The 23,840-nt window shown below is 46.1% G+C and overlaps 1 protein-coding gene across 2 annotated transcripts in view; it reads right to left on the bottom strand.

Annotated features, from left to right (window-relative positions):
• Positions 1-423: 423 nt before the first annotated feature.
• Positions 424-23,840, bottom strand: part of DPYSL2 (dihydropyrimidinase-like 2) — a 52,384-nt gene continuing 28,967 nt past the window's right edge. For both annotated transcript variants that reach the window (XM_010562836.1, XM_010562835.1), the window contains exons 5-15: positions 18,615-18,779; positions 17,421-17,482; positions 16,230-16,310; positions 15,256-15,324; positions 10,576-10,696; positions 6,910-7,066; positions 6,607-6,748; positions 6,214-6,384; positions 3,201-3,380; positions 1,584-1,749; positions 424-903 (exon numbers count right to left, since the gene is read on the bottom strand). In XM_010562836.1, the coding sequence (XP_010561138.1) occupies positions 812-903; positions 1,584-1,749; positions 3,201-3,380; positions 6,214-6,384; positions 6,607-6,748; positions 6,910-7,066; positions 10,576-10,696; positions 15,256-15,324; positions 16,230-16,310; positions 17,421-17,482; positions 18,615-18,779 (1,406 nt within the window). In that variant the 3' untranslated portion in view covers positions 424-811. The remainder of the gene's footprint in view (positions 904-1,583; positions 1,750-3,200; positions 3,381-6,213; positions 6,385-6,606; positions 6,749-6,909; positions 7,067-10,575; positions 10,697-15,255; positions 15,325-16,229; positions 16,311-17,420; positions 17,483-18,614; positions 18,780-23,840) is intronic.

Here is a 23,840-nt window from a genome sequence, read left to right as displayed (position 1 = left end):
AAGGCTTCATAAACACAATGACACAAACATATTAAAAACACACACACAAACATAAAAAAAAAAGTTTCCTCAAGGACCTAATTTGCAGCAAAATCCAGAAGGAAAAAAAAAAAAAGAAAAAAGAAAAAAAAAAACCAACAGAACCAAAGTCCCCAACGATTCTAGCTCACCCGATGGCTGGGTGTGATGCACTTTCTCAATTCCTACTGCTGGGTCCTGTTTCTCTCTCTTGGCAGCAGACAGCTATTCAGTGACCTCAAAGGCGGTGGTGGGGAATGGTTACAGACAGGCTGGGATTCGTGTCCCTCCGTGCTTGCCTAGCTATTCTGCTGGAACACAGAACCCTACAGAATATCCAGTTTAAAACCCTTGAACTACTCTTCTGCTTGACATTTTAAAAAAAAAAAAAAAAAAAAAAAAATATTTTTTACATTTCTTATTTATTTATTCCTTTTTTGTGTGTGTCTTAAAGGCAGCTCCTGGGAAATTCACTTTATCCTTCCTTTAGTAAAAGAAAGATGCTGAATGGGACAGAGGCCACATATCTCAAACATCCTCTTTACACTTACTTTTGCATGTCAGAGGTGTCAAAACAGGGCTTATTTCTTTAAATGTGTAGGGGCTGAGGGGGGAAGTGAAAGGGGTCGGTGAAGATGAGAAGGGAATCGGAGGGGACTGAAAGAGGCGCCTTACTTCAGCCCCCCCTCACTGGTTGCCCGCAGTAACTGTCACAGGCTCTAAAAGAATCAAAAAGGGTCTCCAGGTGCCCCCGTCCCCCGGTCCGCTAGGCGGGCACAGAAGGGGTCGGTCCTTAGCCCAAGCTGGTGATGTTGGCACGTCCACCCGGCGGTGCCACGATGCGCTGAGTCGTGCGGCGTGGGATGTTGTCGTCGATCTGTGCCCCTGCGGGAGAGAGAAGCAACGTCAGGTCCCCCGGGTCGGCGAGAGTTTTGAGATGAGCGAGCTGCAGGACAAGGGAGTCGGGAGGGCACGGCCGCACTGAAACCAACCCAAGTCCTCTCAGGCCAGGCTCCAACGGTGTGCACCAAAATGCATCATCTTTGGAGGAAAAGCCCTTACTGGCCTCCAGTGCCTTAACTCTGCTGAAACCTGTTCTGCCTTAGTATCTCTGCACTGAACACCTGAGCCTCCCAGCCCTGCCCAGGTAAGAGTTGGCTAAAAGGTTTTCCCTTAGCGGAGCTTTTTATTCCTTTTTATAGTTGTCCCTTATTGCACTGAAACAGCACGCCGAGAAATCAGATTTGCCACGTACCAGATCCACAGCTGGTCTCAGCTGGCAAAGCTCTGCTGAAGTTGGTGCCATCTGCCCTCTTCAGACACCTGGCTGACGACTGAGCCCAGAACGCACGGGGGTACTCGGCATTCATGCCACGGCACGAAGATAAGCAGGACTTTATGATAGCTCCTACACTGCTCTTCTTCCTTTCTAAAGGGATAACCTCCAAGCTAAAAACACACCACAGCCTCTTTCGCTGCCTTCCAATTTCAGCAGAATTAATTCAGCGTATGGGAGTATAAACAAGCCGTGATTTCAAAGCAATTTAGCCCCATGAAGTATGTACCAGACAAGCTGAATCCAGACTGGTGCAGGTTCCTCACGGGTGGGGCCTGCTGTTTGGCAGGAGACGTCTTAGCTGAAGACGCTGGCGTGACGGTCTTCGGTGTCACCGACACTTCGCAGACGGGTCCGTCGTAGAGGCCTCGAGGCACACCCCGCAGCTCGGCCAGCTGCAAAACACAGAAGCAGGCGGTCTTCAGGGTCAAAACAGAACTAAACAGCTGGCCAGATGTTGCTAAGCCAACGACACACATTTCAAGATTTGTCTTTGGTAAGAGGATTTGCAAGCGTACATCATCTCCTCCGTGCTGATCCTCGGGTGGTAGCTGGTCTCTGAAGCAGCACGGAGAAAATGAAACGCGCTCTGGACTGCTGCGGCTCCAGCTAGCTGTTAGCTGGCGCGAGCAGCCTACAGAAGACAGCCAGTCTGTCCCCTGCACCGCAAGTTCTGCCCTTTAATGATCTCAACCTACCTGCTGTTGTATTAGAGGCTCCTGACGACTCTCAAATGAAACTTACTACTCATCCCCAAAAAGCAAAACACTGCTGAGACAGAGGCAGGCCTGCGTAAAGAGGAGCCAGGCTGGCTTTGCATCGCCAGCCTGGGAGCTTTAGACTGGGTTAAATGCAATTATTCCAGTTGAGATGCTGCCAAGTTGGATTTATAGCTCAGACACGTATTTCTGTGGGAGACCGGAACACAACAGAAACCACGGATCTGTTCTCTGCGGTGCTAAATTATTTGAGGTTGTAATTTTGATAACTTGCTATTTCTTCAGAAGAACAATTAAAGAAAGATCATTTGCAAGGAATGTGAAGATTACCTATGGTCAGCGGAACTAACACAACTCTGGTTTTGTCCAGGAGAGGGCAACACTTCAAACATCAAAGCACTTTCCTCCTCAGAAATCTGACTTCATCTAGAAATAAATTTCCCTGAATTCTCAGCAACTAAGTTGCAGCTGCGTTCAGCGTCACCTTCTCTGTCAGTTTTTACCAACTAAAGGCATATCAAAAGGCAGTTTCTGCTCTGAATGGGTGTATGTTACAAGAGCACTTTTCCAACACTTTTAGCCCCTTAAAAATAGAAAATTCTCACTTTTAAATAGTCGGTAGGCTGTGCCTGTGACTCACCAGTCACCAGACAAGAGCATCTGATCATATCTGACAGAAGGGAAAGCAGCATAATGTATCTATAACAATAAATTAGAATTCTAAATTATTGCTGAAAGGTTTGATATATAAATGCTCTCAGTAACTTCTCTTGGTTCTTCTGTGAAGGAGAAGCCTGCTGAGTGATTTGCAGATTGACTCATGTCCAAACTGGACAGTTCCTGGACACATGCTCTGTATAGGTGTCCCAAGACAGAGAATAAGAATTAAAGAGCAGAAAAATAAAATTTGCAGAAAATAAAAGCTCAAGCCAAAGCATATTCCTGTAATGACTCAAGTGAATAGCAAAAATGAAAGAGGAATGAGATAAATATGGCTCCTATCCAGGGAACATTTTCTGTTGCAGAAGTGTGTGTCTGCAAGCCAGGGGATAGCATCTGTTTTCCACCCTCTCTAACTCAGGAGTTTCAGGGAGAGAACAAATGCGCATCCAACCATTTATACTCACCCTGCTCCTTGCTTTGATGCGCTTGTAAACAAAGTCAGGGAACGGTTTCCTGGGGATATACCGTCCAGATCCCTCGGTGACATGGAGATTCCCATCCTCCAGCACGATCTTCCCCTGGCTGATAACCACCAGGGGAGACCCACGGCACTCCATGCCTTCAAAGATATTGTACTCCAGAGACTAGAACAAACAAAAAGACAACATGAGGCAAACGTATTCATCCCAGCAAAGCCTGCTGTGCTTTAATTAGCAATCACCAGTCATGCTAACTGCCAAAATTTTAAGGACAGATGGAAGCAAACTCAACAGCACTTACCTGAGTTGTATACGCTGTGGTTTAATAGAAAGGCTGGTCTTTATTATCAGTCTAAATTTATTAAGGATTTACTCATGCAAAATTTCCATTGCAACAAGATTCATAAGGAGGAAATACAGTTTCAAATGAGAACATCTCGAAGCCTACCTGTTTAAATGCATTTAGGCGCCTATCTCTTCCAAACTGCAGGGGATTTAGGAGCCAAATAAAGTTTTATCTGAGTTTCATACTAAACATAATGATAATTTTGAAAAGCTGTATTTCAAACCAGTGTTTTGGTTGATGGGTCAGGGACCAGGACAATCTTGTTTTACTCTAATGGGATTGCCCATCCTCAATTAACAGGATTGGAAACGTTACACCACAGAAAAAAAGACAAGTTTTAAAGGAATCACCGGTAAATGTCCCACCCATGAAGCATCCTGGAATGAGATGCGCTACAACCATGTTATTTGGGGACTGTTACTCCAGTGACCATCTCTGAGACAAATCCAGGTCGTCTTTACTGAGTTAATAATGGAGTTTGCTCTTGAAGTGTGTTATAAGTACGGGTAGGCTTGACTGCAGATTTACAGTTAGCTAGAATGGCGGTTAAACCGACACTGAACCAGATCCAGTCTGAAAAAAAGTTGCGGTGGCAAAGGAGGAGGCTTGGTTAGAAGCTTATGAAGTAGGCTGGTTCCAAGAACAACACTATCTCCCTCCCTAGCTCCTCATGTTTCCTTGCCAGACAGTGGCAAAAGCAGTGTCAATTCTTGGAAAATAGCCGTGTGTTGCTGTAGCATTTAAAAAAGTAACAATCATCTGATGCCACATAATCACTACGTCTCCCTGTGTCGCAGCAACCACTCTGCCTTTCAAAGGGGCTTTTGTTTTATACTTGACCAAACTAGGATGCCTTGACTCTAAAGGCATCACTGGTATCAATTTCTCCTCTCACACAAGGCACATGTGCAGTGAGACACAAAAAAATACCCCAGCAGGTGTAATGCCAGGTATAACAGGCAATGCAATGACAGGGGAAGAGGTTAGAGCTGGACATGTAAGAAAAAAAGCTGCGATTTCTTAGACAACCCTCCAAGCTCTAAACAAGCCACCTGAAAACGAGAGCCCTTCATCCTCCATAGTCTTGGCACAACTTCGAGATGCAGCCTTTGGCAATAGCTGATCATTGAGTGCTGAGGCCTCGTACATGGTACATGAGTTTCAGGGGGATCTGCGGTCCTTAGCATATAAAGTATTTCTGAATGGTCGCTCCATGGTGGATCTGGTTCTCCTTCAGCCTAGCTCAGATCCATGGCAAAATCATGGAGTCAAACCTGATTATACTGGAGCATATCCACAAAAGATAGTCTCTGAGTTTTGTGTTAGGAAATTTTTACAGAGTCCAATTCATTTCCTAAAGACAACAGCCATTAAATGGCAATGACTTTCAAATACTCCATCCAGCAAGCTACTTCCAGCTCTCTGAGCCATTCATAAGCACAAACCCAGGTTCAGACCATTAAATTTGGCACCTAATAGTAGTATATCCCTGGGCTCCCTCCTCTAAGTCATTCTTCTCCAGACTGGAGGTGTGATGAGTCTGGAAGCACCTCTAAGGTGATTGAAGTGACTGGACTTCTGGGTCTGGATGCCTCTGTTAGAAGTCTAAACACAGGCAGGATGAATCCAGGCCATCTGTGACCAATTCTGACAGAGTTAAGTCACAGGGAAGGGAACCAAACCTTTAAAAAAAGTTTCTTTGTGAATGTGCCCAGGGATCCAAGTGTGGAAGCAAATTTTGCTCCTTCAGCTCCAGAGTGAATGAAAGCATTCACGGAAAAAAGAACAAGGAGGTTTTTTTCCAGGGAAACATTCCATAGGTTCATCGCCAGCAGTGAAACAAGTCGTCAACAAATGCAAACAGTGGTTGCTTTCTCTGAGACAGTGCCCGAATGTCACAGGGAGACTCCAACCAGCCCTTTGCACTGGAACCATTCTGCCGTTTCCCACAGGGTGGAACAGCTTTTTCTCTGTAGGAGCCAGGTATGAGATATGGGCCACAGGCAGACAGTGCCTCTAACAGTGCCACCACAAAGCCGCAGAAGGAACAAGGGGAAGGTCTGGTTAGTCTGGGTGCTGCCTCGTGCCTCCCTGTGCCAACTAACATTGGGATAATCGCCAGTAAAATCATGTCTAAAACCATGACTCCACAGGCATGTGCCAGATCAGTACCTGGTGTAAATCCACTCAGACTCACTGATCTGGATCAGATCTCCAGCGAAGGTGTCCACGAGCTGGCAAGCTTCACTGACCCCAGCTAGAAAAGGGGCAGTTCACATTCCCACTGCTAGCGAGCCAGAAGGTCATAAATGACACATCATGAAAAGAGGCCTTTTGATATTTTAGAAGATGCAAAGAGCTTTCTGTGTGCTCAGATCCCAGCATCCAACACTCAGAAAGAGCAGACAATCTCTTTGCTCTGAGGGGAATCTCTGGGTATTCATGTGATTTTGGACTGGGACTCAATCGATTGTCTTCCCTTCTGCTCACACAACTGAGCTGTACTGGGTGTAAGACCAGAGAGGGCTTGGGGCATCGAGAAAACAAAGCCCTGAGTTGTCATGAGGTCTAGTCCTTAGCAGCACAGTCTGGCATTGAAGGAAGAGAGGAGGAAACGAGCAGCAGAGCTCACATCGTAGAAAATATCCTTACTATGTTATGAGTCTTGGCGGAGATTGTCTTGACACTGTCAGGATCCCAGATAACCAGATCAGCATCCGAGCCCACTGCAATACGGCCCTTCCGCGGGTACAGGTTAAAGATTTTAGCTGCGTTTGTGCTGGTGACAGCGACAAACTGGTTCTCATCCATCTTGCCAGTCACCTAGGGAAAGACAAAAGGAGTCACTGCATTAGCCAGGTGGGGACCACTCTGAAAAGCAAAGAGCTGCCAGCACAGCAGATTCCCAACCATCTCTGCAGGAGCAAAAACCTCAAGCGCAAGGACCATAACAAGTGTCTGGGGGGGAGATAATAACACACTGCTGCAGGTCTTTCAGCTCTGAATGTCTAGTTGCAGCCTAAGGCTGTGACACACGTGACATACCACGGCCTTATCCCAGATGATGGACATCCTCTCTTCAGTCCCATTGGTTCCTTCAGGGATCAGGGTAAAGTTGTCCTTCCCAACAGCTTTCTGAGCGGTGTTGAAGGTGCAGTGGGCACTGCCAGTAACTTGGAGGTCTCCGCTGGAAATGACAATGATAGGTATTTAAGATATTTTACTGCCACAGGTTCACTCCTAAAGGTAAAACAGCCTTTTGCTTGCTGGCAACAACAGCTATTATTTTTATCTCCCGCTTGTCTCACGATGAAGCACATGTTGTATGAACACAAAAGCTCTACTCACCAGGACAGTAGCGAGTTGAGAAAATCAGGAGTGGTTGGGTCAGGACTCAGTGGTGGGGAAGTAACAAAAGCTGCTGCCTTAGCCCAATTCTTGCTCCAGTAATGAGATCCATCAGTACCCAAGCTGGCTGTGATGGGCTCTCCATACACCACGGTGCCTACAGGACAGGAATACAGATAAATCCACCGTGAGCACCAAGCAACATGCATCTCCAGCCTGGCTTCCAGGCATAAAGCATCCTTCTGAAAAAGGACAAGTTGGGTAAGTTATGACAGCATCACACGCTGCAGGGTTTCTTGGTACTTCCTCTTAAGTATGTGATCACAGAGACACAACACTGGATTGAATTCACCGGCCTGCATAACGAGATGATCAGACGTCATTAAACTCCTGGCCTGCTCAATGCTCCTCAGAAACTGTGTTATGTTCCTAGGGCATGTTTTCACAAGCAACTCTTAATTTTGCATGCCTATCTTGAGATCGCTAAAGGAACACTGAGAACTTTCCAAAAATCAGTTACTCAGACTAAGTATCCAAAAAACTAAATACCTGAGTTAATAATAAAGATACTGTTACTGACCAGAGCTTGGAGCAGCAAAATGCTCCCAATGCCTTTACACAATTGCTGAGGTCGGGGCTGATTAATTGTGCTTGAAAGGGTTACTGTAAAGATCCATTGTATTGTATCCTGGGCCAAGAACCTTATGAAAGAGGCTGAGGGGAACTCTAAGTGCCTGAGGAGATTCAGTCTGATCTAGAAGGGACGCGGAAGAACATCAATTGAAAAAACAGCGCCTACAATATTATTACAAATATGTATGTATTGAAGATCTAACAAGGCTGGGTTTCTTGGAGCAGGCTCTGTGCATAGATCAGGTAAGAGAAAACTCCTATCGGGACAGTTTCCTGCCTACAGAGAAAGCCCATCCCAGAGGAATTATCAGTGTTTCTGGTTCACAAATGCAGCTGAGTGAAACTGAGTAATTCCCCCAAGGGTACACGGTAAATCTGTGGCAGGGCTAGGAAATGAAATTGGATCTTCTGACTCTCTGTCCAGTGCGCTAACCACCAGTGCATCCTTCCTCTTCATTAACATTTTTGGAACCACATGAAGGAACCTTAAGCAGATCCTTAAGGCCACAATACTTTGCGAGCTGGAACATACCAGCAACATCTACACACCAAGCAGATGCAAGATGCTGCAACTTCAAAAGCGTGCAAGCTGGTAGCCCCACAGATCTGCTCACCAAATGCAACCTTCCTGAAATCTCTGCTAAGTGCCTATCCATCTGGCTTCTGAGCCCAGACACTTCATCTGTTTGTATCTGCCAGCAAAAGATGTGGGTAGTTAAAATACTAACCCTAAATACTTCAATCAGAACAGAGTGGTAAAGGCGACCCCAGAATTGGTCAGCAGGGTCTTACACACCTCACCGTGCGAAGTAAAAAAATACGATCTTTCTTTCACCATATTGTCTGAGCTACTGTTATGTCTATAGGCTCTAAGCTAGCTGGGAAGGAGCATATTAGCTGAGGCAGAATGATGCATTAACTGGCTTCATGCTGCTTCCAGGACCACACCGAAACAGGAGGTGTAGGAACAGCCTTTGTCAGAGGGGATCCACCAGCAGAGGAAGAGGCCGTCTGACATCACTTGCCACAAATAGGGTTATGAAATCAGAACAAGGCAAAACACACGCTGGCTATTAATGGGAGGCCTGTTGCGGGCCAATACATTGGGAGGATTGTTCTGCAGGGAACTATGTTTTGAGCTCCCAGATCTGCCAACGACAGAGTCTGCAGGGAATCTCCTCCATACAAATGCCACTGGGAACATCTGGCTTTAAATAACATTCGTTCTTCTCCATTTAGCAAATCAATTCTGTTTTGTTTTCGCCTTGGATAGTCTTCAGTTATGTTTCCTCTGTTGCTTGGGAGGGCAACGCTAGTGTGTGTGGCCCTCCTGGGTTACCCAGTTGGGTAACTGCACAGCATTTAAATTGCATTATTTAATAAAGGAACAGAGAATGGTGTGCCATTTATACTCAAATTCTCCTTATAAGGAGAAAACACAATCTGAATGAAAACTGCATATGCTAGTTCACTCAGAAGGCTAAGTGAAGTGAGTTCTGTGGATCATTCATCTGGTACAATCCCAGCACCTTTCACAGGCAGGGTAACATCCACCCACGTCAGGTTGTGTTTTACGGCTTCTGCGACCTAAGCGTATGGCCCCTCATCCCAATGCCCCTCTCCACTTGCCAGCTAGTGGTCTCAGGGGAGAGTGAGCATAGCAAGAGGGTGTTTTTGTTGATGCTCCATCTCTGTGGTGCATCTGTCACCAGTACTTTACCTACAAAAAGGAAAGGATGTTTCTCAGGCTTATAGGATTGAGTTGCACAACGGCATCAAGTTGTTTTCTGGGGTAACGCAACATGCAGCCACTTTGCCATGTCAACACATCTTCTCATTTCAGCATGATCTCCACTAATGGAGCTAGGAGAAGAAGGTTTATCCCAAACAGCTTGAGCTGTTTCCACGCCATGAACAGAAAGAGTTGCCTTGGAAATCGGTCCTCCTCACCAACTCTGAACTCACTTAAAAGGAATCATGGGACCAAAATACTTCTGAGCCAATACACCAACACAAATCTGTTTGCTGTGGTAGGAAATTAGCTCTTCTCACACCAAACACCCAGATGGAAAGTGATGTCATTTGTATATCCATTCAGGCTTATTTAGACTGCATAAAATTAAATCCAATCCTTCTGAGGAAAGAAGGGGGAAAATCATCCCTCCTGCTTACTCACCCACCGAGAGTCGCTTTAAATAGAAACAAAGGGTTTAGTCACAGAATAAAGCAGGGAGATGGGCACTCACTGTGCTTTGTAACCCTTGCTCCCTGGGGGCAAGACAGCAGGGTCAGGACTCGGGAAAAGCTACTGCATCACTCGGAGCAGCGCAGCTCCCTCACAGACCTCGGCTAGAGGGAAGAGACACAAGGCAGCAGCATCCACAGGAGGTCTGAGTCTTGCTTCTTGTAGCATCCTCAGGCAGAGTTATCAGAGGCGACTGCAATTCCCAGCCGAACCCAGACTACTGATCCCAATTCCTGTTCGGATGCCAGGCTGTGAGCGACAGCCCTCGAGGAGTATCTATTTCACAAGCAAGGAGCACAGTGGATAGCTGGAATCAGTAACCTCTTCGGCTACTCCAACTAAATCCAACAGGGCTTGTGAGTTGAGACCTCCGTTGGGACTCTGGGAATCACTTCTGACCCCAGGAAGCAGCTCAGCAGAAAGCACCAAGGAAAGACCACAGCAGCTGGAAGGAAGACATAACTTGCAATCTCCAGGGGGATTCATTAAATGGAGACAGCATAGAATTACTCTGCAGTAACATGAAGGCGCATGGCTCAATGTGGTAGGATGAGTGTCAAGAGAGGGGCTCTAGGGTGAACAGAAGAAACAGCTCCTGGCACTGATATGACCACTGAATACTTGTCTGTGGGAGATGAGACAGAAGCAGTTGCTTGGGACCTTTTAAAAAAGAGCCTGGATGATAACACTGGAAAAAGAAACCTTTCCTGTAGGGATGAAGCTTATGTTGGCAAGGAGTTGAACTGCATGAGCTAATAGGGCACTTCCATCCAAGGGAAATAACTTACCCTTTTTCCTGGCTTGAGCAATGACATCAGCGGCACTTTTGCTCATCACCTTGGTGATATAAAGGGGGCAGTTGGTTTGGTTGGCGATGGTTATTGCCCGGTTCACAGCCTCTGCCTCCACCTGAGAAACAAAGTCAGCAGCAAGTTAGTAACATTCCACACGTTAGCATATCCCATTCCCCTTCAGAGGGTCACAGCCTCTGCTTTCACGGGAAAACAGGGTGTGCAGGGCCGAGATGAGAGACTTTCCACCTCTCCGATTCTGAGCCAGAAAACTGTACAGTGTAATCATGGTAATTAAAATGACATCAAGCTGTAGTCCCCTCTCATTACTACCTTTTCTCCCAGGCTGCTTCGAAGGTTCTCTGCAAGGAGACCAAGTCCTAAAATAACACCCCAGGTGCTCAAGGTCAGAATGATTAAGCCCCCTCTTTAACCTAGACAAAAATAAGCAACTAAATGTTGACTCAACAAAACTATTCATGTTCCAGCCCACGCGGAAGAGAGATGCTGTAGCCGCATACTCTGGTAAGCCACGTTTGCAAACAAGCCTCCTAAATTGTACCCTCCACTACAATATCTGGCTTGGGATCTGACAGAGTGTGAACCACCCCATAAATCCACTACTTTTTCTTGCATGTGTAGAGAGATAACCTCAGCAAGACTGAGGGTCACTTTATAACTACAGCCTCAGAATGAACGTCATCACTCTGCAGACTTTTACGGATCACACATCCTAATCAAAGCAGTCCAGATGACAGATTTAACAGCAGGGTAATGGTCATAGTGCCTGCTGCCATGGAGAACTAAGCCTGCAATACCACAGACATTTTCCAAGCGAACAACAGAGGAAGTTGAAACCCAGAGCAATCAGCCACCTGATTCCCAAATGCGAGAGGCTACCAGCACCTCCCATGGACTCCGGTGAGACTGGCACATGCTCAGCACTTTTGAAAATCTGCTCTGCAGTGACTGATAGCAGACCGAGCGCCATGCATCATCAGTCCCAGAATCATTGACTGCTGGCTCCTAGCTCTGTGCTTGGTCCACCAAAAGAAGTACCTGAGACTAGGGACCCATCAGCTTAGGAAACGGTGTGTTCGCCAGACTGACGTCCAAGTGCCCAGAACAGCTCTGCTCACGCTGACAAAGCCACTGCTTCTTGTAACGCTGCTCTGTTTGCAGCTGGACCGCTCAAGAAAAACAACACGGCAACAGCTGGGAGTTTTTAAAAGAAAACCACCCCCCCCCCCAAGCCAGTAGGTTGGGCTCTAGTGCCAGACGGGTTAAAGCCCTTGCCTGTCACCATGCCAGGGCTTCTGATTAACCCTCCCCAGGCAGGGTGATACACAGAAGGGGATATTTTCTGTCCCAGCTGCCTCACGCAAATGGAAAAGGCTGCAAGGGAGGGTGTTTATTCCAGGACATTCGACTCGAGTAGGTCACAGCCAGCAGCACTTGCAGGGAAGACACAGGCTCAAAGGAAGAGCCAAGAAAAGCATACTTGTCCCTCCTGAGAGACAAGGAGAGAACTCGGATGGGCCAATGCTTCCAGGCAATGGCATCAGTTTGCAAACTGCCCGTTTAAAGCAGGCCTGCACACAGCTCTGTCACTGCAGCACTTGGAAGGCACGTTTCCATGCTGTGCCTTAGTTTCCCCACTTGCAAAACAAGGATAAAACAACACGCATCTCCAGACTTTTGACCAAAAGGCATTTTGAGCAACTGCTAAGCAGGAGGAGAAGACTTTCTGCACAGAAGAGAACAAGGCTGCTGAATTCATGCCTTGTGCCCAGATGCTATGGTGACAGGCACATAACAATAACCCAACGAGTAGTCCAAAGGGGAATGTTTGCAATTACCAGTATGCATTAGAAGCCCTAGCACAGCAGTTCTCTCGGAAAAAAAGACAGACATTTCCTGGAGCACTTGGACTGCTTGTGCTTTCAGCGTTTTTGTGGCTAAAATAAAAACAAAAAATGATGGATCACTCCGAAAAGTCATCACAGAATGATCTGAGCCATGAGGGGGAGAGTTTTCCAGAAAGTGATAGATGATGCTGACTTGGGATGGTGGTATCTTAATTAAGGCTCCCTTTGCTGGCTGGAACAACATGCTGAATACCATCACCTTGGCTCAACCCAGGTTACTGAGGTGAGCAAGCTAAACCCATGAGTCAGCAGTGAAACTTAAGCCTTAATTCATGCCTTCTGCTCAACCTGGGAATTCAGAAGATGCGTACGCTCCAAGACAGACACAAATGCACATGGCCAAGCCCTGAATGCTTCACTCTGACGTAAGTCTCACTGAATTGAATGGGAGTTTTGATTTAATAAATACTTTAGACTTCTTCAACAACTCCCACTAGTTTGCTGTAGATGGAGGTCTGAATTAAGTAGCTCTTCGGTAAGGCGACAACCATCATAAAGACCTTTGGACAGGCTTTACACTCCGTAAGGGGCAGCATGAAAAGCCAATTCTAGTGTCAACACCACCCCAGAGGGACACCAAGAAACATCCACTCCTACTGAAGTCAACAGGAACTATGGATCTGCTGCCACCCTCAGAATCTGGCCTTTATCATCGGCCAGCTTAAAGGAAGTTGTACGCTTTTAAAAACACAAAGTTACTCCCGCGTTGGAGAAAAGGAAGGGAGGAAACCAGATGACATCGTTTCCTGCTCTGTTTCCTATGACTTTCAAGGAGGAGAATTTTGGACCAAATGCTTCCACGCTGGGCAGACAGCACAGCTGAGTTCAGCTGCACAGAGGCTGCCCAGCGACATTGGGAATTAGACCTTACTTGAGGAATTAGATCCTCATTCGAGGCAGCCACGTGTCCTCAGGAAGCCTTCTTTGCTATACTGAGAAAGAACACATTTCTGCACAGATGTAACAAACCAAGCAAGCCAGGGAACCACACAGTTCACACTTTAAAGCTCCTGCTCCACTAAGGATGAGCTTTGAAGTAGCCAGACAAGACTTGGCTAGTTTGATGGCCAGATCTTTTAAGGTAAGGAGCAGCCTCCCTTTGAAGTCAACAAAAGTTTAGGGGTGCTCCACAGATGAGCCCCAAGTGTCATGTCGGCATCTGTTCCTGCTCTCCTGGTGCAAGCCAAAAAATATGTATAAAAAAAAAAATGCAGGGGTGGGTGGGTGGAAAGCTCAGTAGAAGTGTTTGCTCACAACTTTCAGGAAGCAAAAAATCCCAGCTCCCGGAGCCAAACACAAATTCTGTGAGGATTCACATACTGCCCAAGTCGAGCATTTTTTTTCCCCTTCTGCATGAAGCAACTGAATGATTTATATTCCTACTGAAATGTCTTTGGATGCTGCTTGTCTGAACCAAGGGGAGGAAATAGAGAGGGAGCATGAGGGGCACGTGTGGATGATCTCACACCCCCAGCTTCCAGCTGCCACATCTGGCAGTCAGCAAAGCCCCAACATCTTAGAGGAACAAAAAAAAAATAATGCTTGTACATAACAGATGGACTTTACAAACCCAGAATGCCATGGTGAGATGTCTAGCTTAGAGATACTGAAAGACTGAAAACGAAGAATGCAAGGGAAACCAACCTGAAAAGAGAAGTTTTAAGGTTCGTTCTTAGTCTTGAGATTTATTTTAAAGACTTCAAGGGAGTGAGAGGGATTGGGGTGCTTGACCCTAGAGAAATCAATGGGGAAGTATGGAGGCTAACTATATTAAAGTGCTAGGCTGAGATCTGAGAATTAGCTCCCCTCTCTGGTACATCCTTTCTGTGCATTAAGCAAACCACTTTGTCCCTTGGTATAAAAATCCACCATCAGTAAAACATTCATCAGATCATCAAATATTATGGTAATGAAAGCTATGCAAGTGCCTAAGACAGAATGTCAGGATTTGGGCATACATAAAAAATTTCTACTGATTCAGACGCAGTCCTGATAAAATAAGGACCAAGAGAGAAGCCCAAGAGATGGGATCAGATAAGTCCATGGCAAAATCCTGCCTACATAAACTTAAATTCTGAAGTCTTTACTCATGCTAAACTTGACTGAAAGCAATGAGAAACCTTAAGAACTTCAAGGCCTAGCTCCATAAAGACCAACATCATCAATCAGAGCATGTAATTCTTCAGGGACTCCATCTTAAAAGTGTTCCTGTGCAGCAGCTGAATCAAGGAATTGGTGATTCATACCTGTGCTTCAGGTTCAACATTTTCTACATCTCCTAATGTAGGATTCCAGTTTGGGCTCTCAAAGGGCTGAACTGAAGATGTGCTAAGTACCAACAGCTCTCTGTGTCTTGAGCGCTTCTCATGGGCTCTGTGGTTCAAACCAATCTCACCTCCCTTTAGACACCTGATGTGTGAGCAGAGCCTTTATAGTTTATTTCCGATAATTAACAGAAAGAGATGAGCTTTTCCAGAGGGTGAATCAAATCTCAGGCTGGATGAAGGACACCCTGGAGATGTCCCCTTCTCCAGTACAGAAGCTGAGGGAATTCCTCATAAGTACCCATAGCAGTTAGTCTCTAGAAGGGACTAGTTACTAGTGAGTCCCTAGAAGTGTCTCAGCCTCTTCCCTTACCCCATGCAGTAATAATGTTTACAGCCACATTCATCCCAATATGAAGTACTTGACGGCAATGCAGAAATGTTATAAATTGGGGGAGTAAATGCAAAGGCGGTAAAGTCCTCACCTCTTCAGGTCTGCTCAGCACGTGCCCTTCAGGGCCTGTGATCCCCAGTTCCAGGATCCTTTGCTGCTCCTACGGCAGAGAGAAAAAAGAGCAGGAAAAAGACTTAAAGCAACATGCATTTTTTTCTTGCAGCAAACACAGCTGTTTGAAAGTGGTACAAGTGAGATCCTACGCATCTGTGCTAGCTAATAATCACATGGGGCTTTACATAAGGGCCTTACAACCAGAGTCCTGTCCAACTTCCCTTGTTGAGAATAACCAGAGCTCACAAAACCCTCGCTGATTTGTTCCCAGGAGGTCAGGGAAACCTTTTATTTTGATTTGCTTCACACTGGTTTCATAGCCCCTCGGCTTTTACTACTCATTTGCGCCTATAAAATAATCTCTAAAGATACAGCAAAACAGTATCTCACGAAAAAACATCCTGCAGCTGCAGGTGACTGGGCTCAAAGACTCAGGCAGGCTCTTCCCCAGTCAGACAATGCAGAAGTCCTCTGCACCACCAAGTTTTGCATGCTTGAGACGTAATGTATAAAATGAGCTGGAGATCAGATTAAATCCAAATACATTATTAACACTTTTTGTTGTTGCTGTTTAAAGGACGAACAGATCCCAAGCATCAGCATCCCAGGTACTGTATGAAGCTATTTCCCTTCCCACTCCCCCTGGTCTTAGTTACCACAGAACATTTTACTGTACACGGTGACAGTCACACTCGGATGCAGTCTTTCACTTATGGGGAGAAAGGCAGAGATGGCCGATAGCCACCACAAGCTGAAAGCTGCCATGAAAACCTGCTTTATCAGTGACAATGAGGGGATAAGATTTGATGTACAGCTCTGCTTGCATCCTTGATACAGCTATGCCATGCTTTAATAAGTCCTGGTGATTTTCTGTTTGCAAAGAAGGAATTAAGAGTTTAAATCCCTCCCAGCATTTTGAAGTTAATAATCCGCAGAATAAACATAACATACCTCAGCAATGATGTCACCGTTCTCAGCATGCACTTGAGCTGTCGCACCAATGTCCCGGATTACACTCAGGACCTCATATATCTGGAAGAGAGAAAACACACATTACACTATACAGAATTTTGCAAAACAGAAAAGAGAAAGACAAGGAGAAGCATTAAAGAACGTAAGATGTGGTTTGCTGAAGAGGTATGATCCATTTTCCTGCCTACAACTGAATTTCCCAATCTGTACAGAAACCAGATGCTACTGATACGGCAAAGCAGCACTACTCAAAAGCCAGGTTCGGTATATTTACCACACTGGAGGAAGAAACAGCAACTGCACAGGCCTACAGCTGGAGTGATTTTAAAGAGCTCACAGTGTTGTAACTGTTTCATGCCTTCATCTACTGGTGCCTGGCATGAAAAAAAACCAAACCTTACATTTGATTTTCACGGAGAACCTGCACCCACCCCTCTCACTGCCTGGGATAGGTGCAGTGTCATTTCCCACTCCAGCAACCAGTTTGAGAGGGCTCAGGTTGAGTAACCCACAACTGACGCCGGTTCCGTCAATGGTCACTCATTAAAATGCTTACCAGAGTCATTAGAGATAACTGTCATACACCACTGCCTCCTACACTGTTCCAAATGACTCCCAGGCATTCCTCTCCTCCCACCACGTTTAGAAATATAAACTGCCCATCTCAACAATTAAATGTACCCAAACGTATCCACCAGAATTGCAAATGGGAGGGCAATTCCTTTCTAAGGTCACAGCGATTCTAACGCTAAAGCCAGAAAGCCACTTCTGGACCAGGATCAGCTTCAGCTTATAAACACATCGCGTAGTTACGCCAGAGATCTCGCTGTCCTGCCCTGTGCCTAGGCATAAAGCAGCAATTTATAAAACTGCCACTGCTTCCACACCAAAGGAGCTGGAATAAAACCTTAGATCTCTCAAAATGAGGGTTTTGCCATTGCTTTCCCCAGCCAAGCCTTTCAGGGTTTGTTGTTGGTTGGGGTTTTTTATTAAAAAAATAATCTTCAAACCAGAGCTCTGGGTACTGTTGCAAATCTTAGGTACTCTTACACATACAAAGATTGAAACCAGAAGAGAATGTCAGATCCCAGTGTATTGAATTTAAACCCTTATATGTGACTAACGCACTGCTTGCAGTGGCAGAAGCATGTGAACGTTAAGCCTTCCTACCTGAGAATCAGTTAGCTGAAAGCGATCTTTGAAAGCCATGTAAACCAAGAAGGAGTTCACACCTAGTAGAAAGAGAGCAAAGAAATTATCTTTGACATACAAATTGCAGGCACGGATAAAGCTACGAAACACACCGTTTCTCGCAGAGAGAAGACAGCCCCCTCCATCAGGCCCCCAGCAAGCAGTAATGATGGGTAGACAAATAAATTACTTGAATCTGCTCTGAAATGTGTACACACATGTGCGCACACACAGACACACGCATTCTCAACCGATCACAGCGTAAAGCCAGGATCTCCTCAGCCACGTGGCATTTATTAACACAACTGATGAGAACAGAGGAGCCTGCACTCCAGCCGTGGGGACAGCTAAACCCCCAGGCTTCCACTTAACATTAAAGTAAGAGTAATTCTGTGGATTCAGCACTGTAGGAGGTTGAGTAAAAAAATAAGCAAAACGCATCACACACAAAAGCAGAGACTGGGCCTGGCTGCCTGATCCCCCAACTCCCCCCTGTGAGAGCAATGGGAAATCTGGGTTTGTAGGCATGCCCCCCTCCACCGTATTCATACTGGCCAAGACACAGGGAGTGCTCCTAAGTCGGCTTTCCCTCTCCTGCCTTCTGAACCAGTAAAAGCTCTTACCCAGCACGTGTGGGAAAGCGCTCATTAGGATGTAAAAGGTTGGTTTTTTTAAACTACAAACAGGATGGAAAATTACTCTAGCCTAAGGATGAAATGTCAAGGAAATTAAAGAGGGGAAAAGCCTATGAGGTCATTTTATTCAGCTCTTCTCCACTTTTAGCAACCAGTGCTGGATTGTTCCTTCTGGGCCTGATTCTTCCCTAGTTTACAAAAGTTTAATGGCTGAAGCTATCACCTACCTGCATTAACGAAAATCGATGGGCCTCCACTAAACAAAGGTGCTCCTTTGCATGGCAGCAGCAAGAGAGTCACCTCTACAAAATCAGTGCTCACCCACCTAACACACTGCAGTGACACTAGTGTGTACCGTCCCCCTGAGCCCTCTACAACAGTGACTGTCCAAACCTTCACAAGAAGCCAGAATGGGCCAAGTTAATGTCAGGGCCCAAAACAGCTTTATTGGGATGTAAGAGTAAAATATTTCACAAGAGCCAGTCCTAAAAATTAAGGAGGGGAAAGGTTTCCATGAACTTTCAATAACAGAACTTACCATGATCTTTAACCAGAGCTTCCATCTCCTCCTGGACACCTTTATGCCACTCGGTGATATCCACATGCAGAGAGTAGTCGCAGCAGGATTTGCTGTCTGCCCATTCTCGCCACTGGTCAAACGCAGTCAGCAAACTGGTCCCTGGCTCGGGAACCACGTGATCAACTGGGAAAGACAACCAAAGCGTTGGTAAATACCTGCCACAGTAGCTTTCCTGGATGTCCAAGACAGAAAGCATGCTTTGCAGAGGTTGCCACAAAAACAAGACAACCCCTTCCCCTTAAAATATCTGAGTTTGAAAGACCTGGTTTCTAAAGCCCCACATCTGACAATGCAGAGCCAGGAAGCTGATCAGGGAGCAGAAGCTGAAAGAAATAGTCCAGTTACTACAGCCTGTTTACTGCAACTGTGAACAGAGCAAATGAAACTCCCAGGGCAGCAAACACAAACCACTGCAGAGAGCTCTGTAAACACCACTCTCCTGTTCGGTGACAAATAAACAATGACACAGGCGAGATCCCCTGTGAGCACCAGTCAGCAGCTTTCCGTACTCAGCACCTCATGTTCAAGCGGTGCTTTTGTCTGTGCCTCTGGACACGCTAGAGAAGGTGTCCAAAGAGTGCAAAGATGTATTGCTGCTGGCACGTACGCAGTGGATCAGAGCTGCTTTGTGCTACACATCCCAACCAAGAGCACCTTCCAGAGACGGCGTCTAAGCAAGGACTGGAAGAAGCAGGACCGACAGTCTGTCACGGCTGGAGAGACACCTCCTGACAACACGATGGTCCTGCCTTTCTCTGGCATCTGCTCAGTCTGATCCTCATGCCAGCCTAACACATTAGGTCCAGCAGCAACTGGGTTCATGGGCAGCTACAGGGTACTCCACCAGTGCTACAGGTGCAGAACAGCCGCAAAGGGTAACAAAAGAGATCTCGTTCTGAAGATTTAGCATTCCTCGCAGTAATCCGAATAGCATGCAAATTTCTATTTGAATGCATGGGATCGCTAAGATCTTCACTAGACACAGTGAAACAGAAGAAGCAAGCCAGTATCTCAGAAACTGAACCGCTGCTAAGAGAGTAGGAAAAGCCTGCGGGACTTCAGGGGTCACAAACTGGGCAGGCACTGTTGCGGAGGAGGAGAGAGCCCTGGCTTGATTTTACATCAACTTGCACAAAAAAGTAAAAAGTTCCTTCAATTATCAGCAGAGAAATTCAAGCAGTTTATTTTTAACTTCATTAGCGAGTATCTGGGCTGCCATCAGCTCAGTACTTAGCTCTAAATCACAACTGGGATAAGAGACAAAGTCCTTGGGCCCTACTCGCTCTCATTGAAGTACAAAGCTTTGCTTTGCCCCCACGCAGACGCATCAGCCTAGATTTACTGGTTTTGCACTGCCTTAAGAACTGGATTTACGCCGGGGGCTCTCGACCCGCTGCAAAAAGCAGTACAACTCTCCTGAACGATCCACGAGCTTCAGCCACCCGAGTCGATAATGACGTCTCCAACGTTTGTGATGTGCAAACACTGTAGAAGGCCAAGAGGATTACCCAAAAAAACCATCCGTCCCGCAAAGCTCTGCCCACCCTCTCTCCCTTTTGCAAAGGTGACTACGTGACAGATAGCAAAACAGCAGGTAAAATACTCGTGCTTTTCCAAAAGGCTCCTGTTGGCGCCTCGAAGCATCACGCCAGCCTGCAAAGCGAAGGATGTGATGTACAGTTCTCTGCTGACACATCGGCAGTAGAGCTGCAGCTTTGACCAGCAGTGGCTTAGGGGTTCAGGAGCGGCTGGTGGCCTTCGCCTGCTCAGAATGCAGCGTCCTGCCCATCAGAGAAATCTATGCTACGAGTGAAAGCTCTGCAATTTGCCTGGTGACTGGCATCAGATCAAGGATGTGCTTTTCACCACCCTTGGGAAAAGCAACCCAAATTTAACCAGACGATAAACTGTCCTGTTTTTTAAAAAAATCATCCAATTTCTGTTCCATGATCTCCTCCTCCCCAGTGGTCAGAAACCTTCCACTAACTTCCAGACTGAATTGTTTCTTGGCCAGTACGTAGCCCCTTGTCACTCTGCCAAAGTTAATCTTTAGCTTAAGTAGTATGAACAACAAGGAGAAAAGTAACATTCTCTCTGCGTTACCAATGGGATAGAGAGAAAACCGAGGTTTTCGCAAATGTCCAGTGCCTTAACACAAGAGCTGTCCTCCTCAACCCACTGACTAATTAAAAAGCAAAAAAAGCCTATTTAATCTCTAACACATCACAGTAATAAATCCATCTCTACTGAAGACGAAAGGTGCCCTAAGAGCGCTATCAGCCCCAAGACGATACATGGCTTATGGGCATTGGAAATTCTGCCTGGAGGCACCAAGGGGTTAACACAGTGGAGTCCTCACAGCCCAGCACGGAGCCCCTCAGAATGACTCTGGTGTCTAGGATCAGAGCTTTATCACCATCTTATTTCATGCGCTGCCCAAGTATGACTAATGGGAGTTTGCGGAGGGAGTGGGAGAGGGGGTAAGGGAGCTCATCAGATCTTTGACAAATTCAAACCACAGCTGGTTACAATAAGGGTAAGGGATGGAGGTAGTGGTGCATATGTGCATGAAAGTCAGCTCTGGGGATTAAGAATATCTCATATGGAAGCTGCACTGCCGACACATCTCATAGCAGCTCCCTTGAGCTCACCAATAGCCAAATCACCCATCATCCCCATCAAAATAGACCACAGTTTGTTTCCATAGCAGTTTTCTGCCAGGCAAATATTACCGATCAACCACTTCTTTATATTCACGTGGAAGAAGTCAGCAAGAAGGCAGCCTGAACGTGCAAGGTAAGTCAACAGCCTTCAAAAGCCTGTCATTTAACCAGTCCCAAGAGACTCAGGGAAGGAGCGACATGACTGAGCGTACCATGGGGGACTCACAGTGACAGGGACATCCCCGGACAGGGGTCCGGGTGCTGGAGGGCAGCAGCAGCTATACCTGACAGACGGCACCCTGGAGCAGGAATGAAGCCGTGTAGCCACACGTGAGGCGGCAGAAACGGTAGATGCTGCACATAAGACACGAGGAAGGTGGATGTAACCCTAAGCGCTAGTCTAGAGGTAATTCAGACACAAATGCAAACGTCTCCTCAATTTCACCATCCCTTGTTGCAACAGAAAGGGCCAACTACCTTGCAAGATCACAGCCTACGTCCCTACGGGCTAGGGTTGGGGTTTTGGGGAGCCCAAGTAAGTAAGAATGAGCCCAGATCCTTTAAAGGAGAAGAGTCAAGATTGATTCTTCGCCTGCTGTTAAAAGAAGTGAGCATTGCAACCACTTCTGCCTATCGGTATGGACAGGAATCGCCCACATGCAGCTCAGAGGAAGTTCTCCTTCCAGTCCTCAGGCAAAGCTCAAGAACTCGGACTAAAACAAAAAGCTTTTTCTTTAAGGTCCCTGTGCTTCAGAGCAGTACAAAGCAGCTGATGAAAGCTCCATCCGCTGCATTCCCACAGCCCTAGGTTCCCAAGATGACCCTCGGGTATGATCCGCCACAGGACCACAGGCACAAGGTCTTCTGACCCACCGGAGCACGCAGCAAACCCAGCCGCCAAGATTACCCTGGAGGCTTCCCATGCGAAAAACAGTGTGCTGTCCTGACCTTGCTGAACCACTCCTCTCTAGGGAATCCGACAGCTTACTGCCCTATCTTCCATGCCTTCATCTCGGAAAGCAGGAATGTTCAACTCCTGCAGCCACTGGAGTGGCCTCACATCTGCGGGACGCGCTCAACACAAACTCTTGCAACACAGACTGTTGTCATCTTTATTCTCTAGACCGCTTGACTTCTTCGTGCTTCCAAGCCCAGATATTTTCTTCCTGTTGTTGATTACTGCTGTACAAATGATGTCAGCTGCTGAGGTCTGAAAAGGAAGTTGCCAGCTCAATTTAAGCTCAAAGCTTGCTCCAAAACCAGTAACAAAATGAATTAAAAAAAGAGAAAAGGAAAAGATCATTTAAGTATCACTTCATCAGTACTGAAACCTTCAAAGGAGAAATTAAATAGCTTGTGGTCCTTGTAGTGGCTCCCTGAATCAGAGTGAATTTCAGGCTTAACGCTAATGTTTCTCTTTATTTAACATGTGCTCTCAGCAAGTTACATGGCAAAGCCAAGGTTAGGATTACCGTGGTTTCTCAGCTATGAACAGAAAACATTCTGTAGATTTATCTTTTAACCTTCTGAGATGCCGAATCCAAAATGCAACAGCCTATGGCTTAGAAGCAAAAGCAAGCTTGTTTATATCAGCAAAGTAACTGCTTTTAAAAGAAAAAAAAATTTAAAAAAGGATTTTGTACTTTACAAATCATCTAATTTTTCCCTTGGTAGAACACTGAAGATATTCCAAAATTACTGGATAGTCTGTTTATCTTTTTCCCAGACAAACCAAGCGTTCACCTCCCTTTGGAAGGCACTGGGATTTGAGCACCTGCATACCCACATGCCACGACTGTTCCAGCCACATTCACTAAGACTCTTAATTACCTCTCCCATGTGCCTGGTTTTGCTCTCCAATCATTACATACAGTTTCACATGGCCTACAAGGTACATCTGCTCTTCCAAGTATTTCAGCTCCCACCCACCCATCATCCATGGCTGTTTTTCTGTCTCGCTCGTGATCCTTCGCTCCTCCTTGGACAGATTAATCGGCTCAAGATTAAAGGCAGACAATAAGCTGAAGTGAGACAACACCACTAACCACTGTTAGCTTATCTGTGTGGCTTTAATATACCGGAGCTGGCATTCAGCCACACTGAAATGTTAGGCGTCCAACAAGCCGAAATGGCTGAATGCTGTGGGGGAGAGATAACAACCACCAGCACATCAGGCACTCGGTATTAAATGAAAGGGGAAGGCAAAAACTTAGAGGAACTGATTTAAAGGGAACTTTCCAAGTACAGGGAAAATAAAGTAGTATTGTTTTAACATAAGCATGAAAAAATCTAAGTAGGGTAGGAGAAGTGACAGCATTCGTTTATAAAGCACTAGCATTTACTAATCACATCGCTGGTCAGCGCGCGTATTAAGGGTTGGCTCTAAGCACACCTTTGCTCTTCATTCAGCTGCTCTAACTTCTCACTTACTTTAAAAAACCATATCAACCCGCTAGCTGCACAGCACACTTAAAATGGTGCTGATCTCAGCTTTAAACACTGGCTTTGTAAGTGTTGCATC

The sequence above is a fragment of the Haliaeetus leucocephalus genome, unplaced genomic scaffold (genome assembly GCF_000737465.1).
Source record: "Haliaeetus leucocephalus isolate CR32 unplaced genomic scaffold, Haliaeetus_leucocephalus-4.0 Scaffold162, whole genome shotgun sequence".
NCBI classification, from domain to species: Eukaryota; Metazoa; Chordata; class Aves; order Accipitriformes; family Accipitridae; genus Haliaeetus; species Haliaeetus leucocephalus.
Note: the sequence above shows the minus strand (reverse complement) of the source record. Positions and strands in the feature narration are given on the sequence as shown.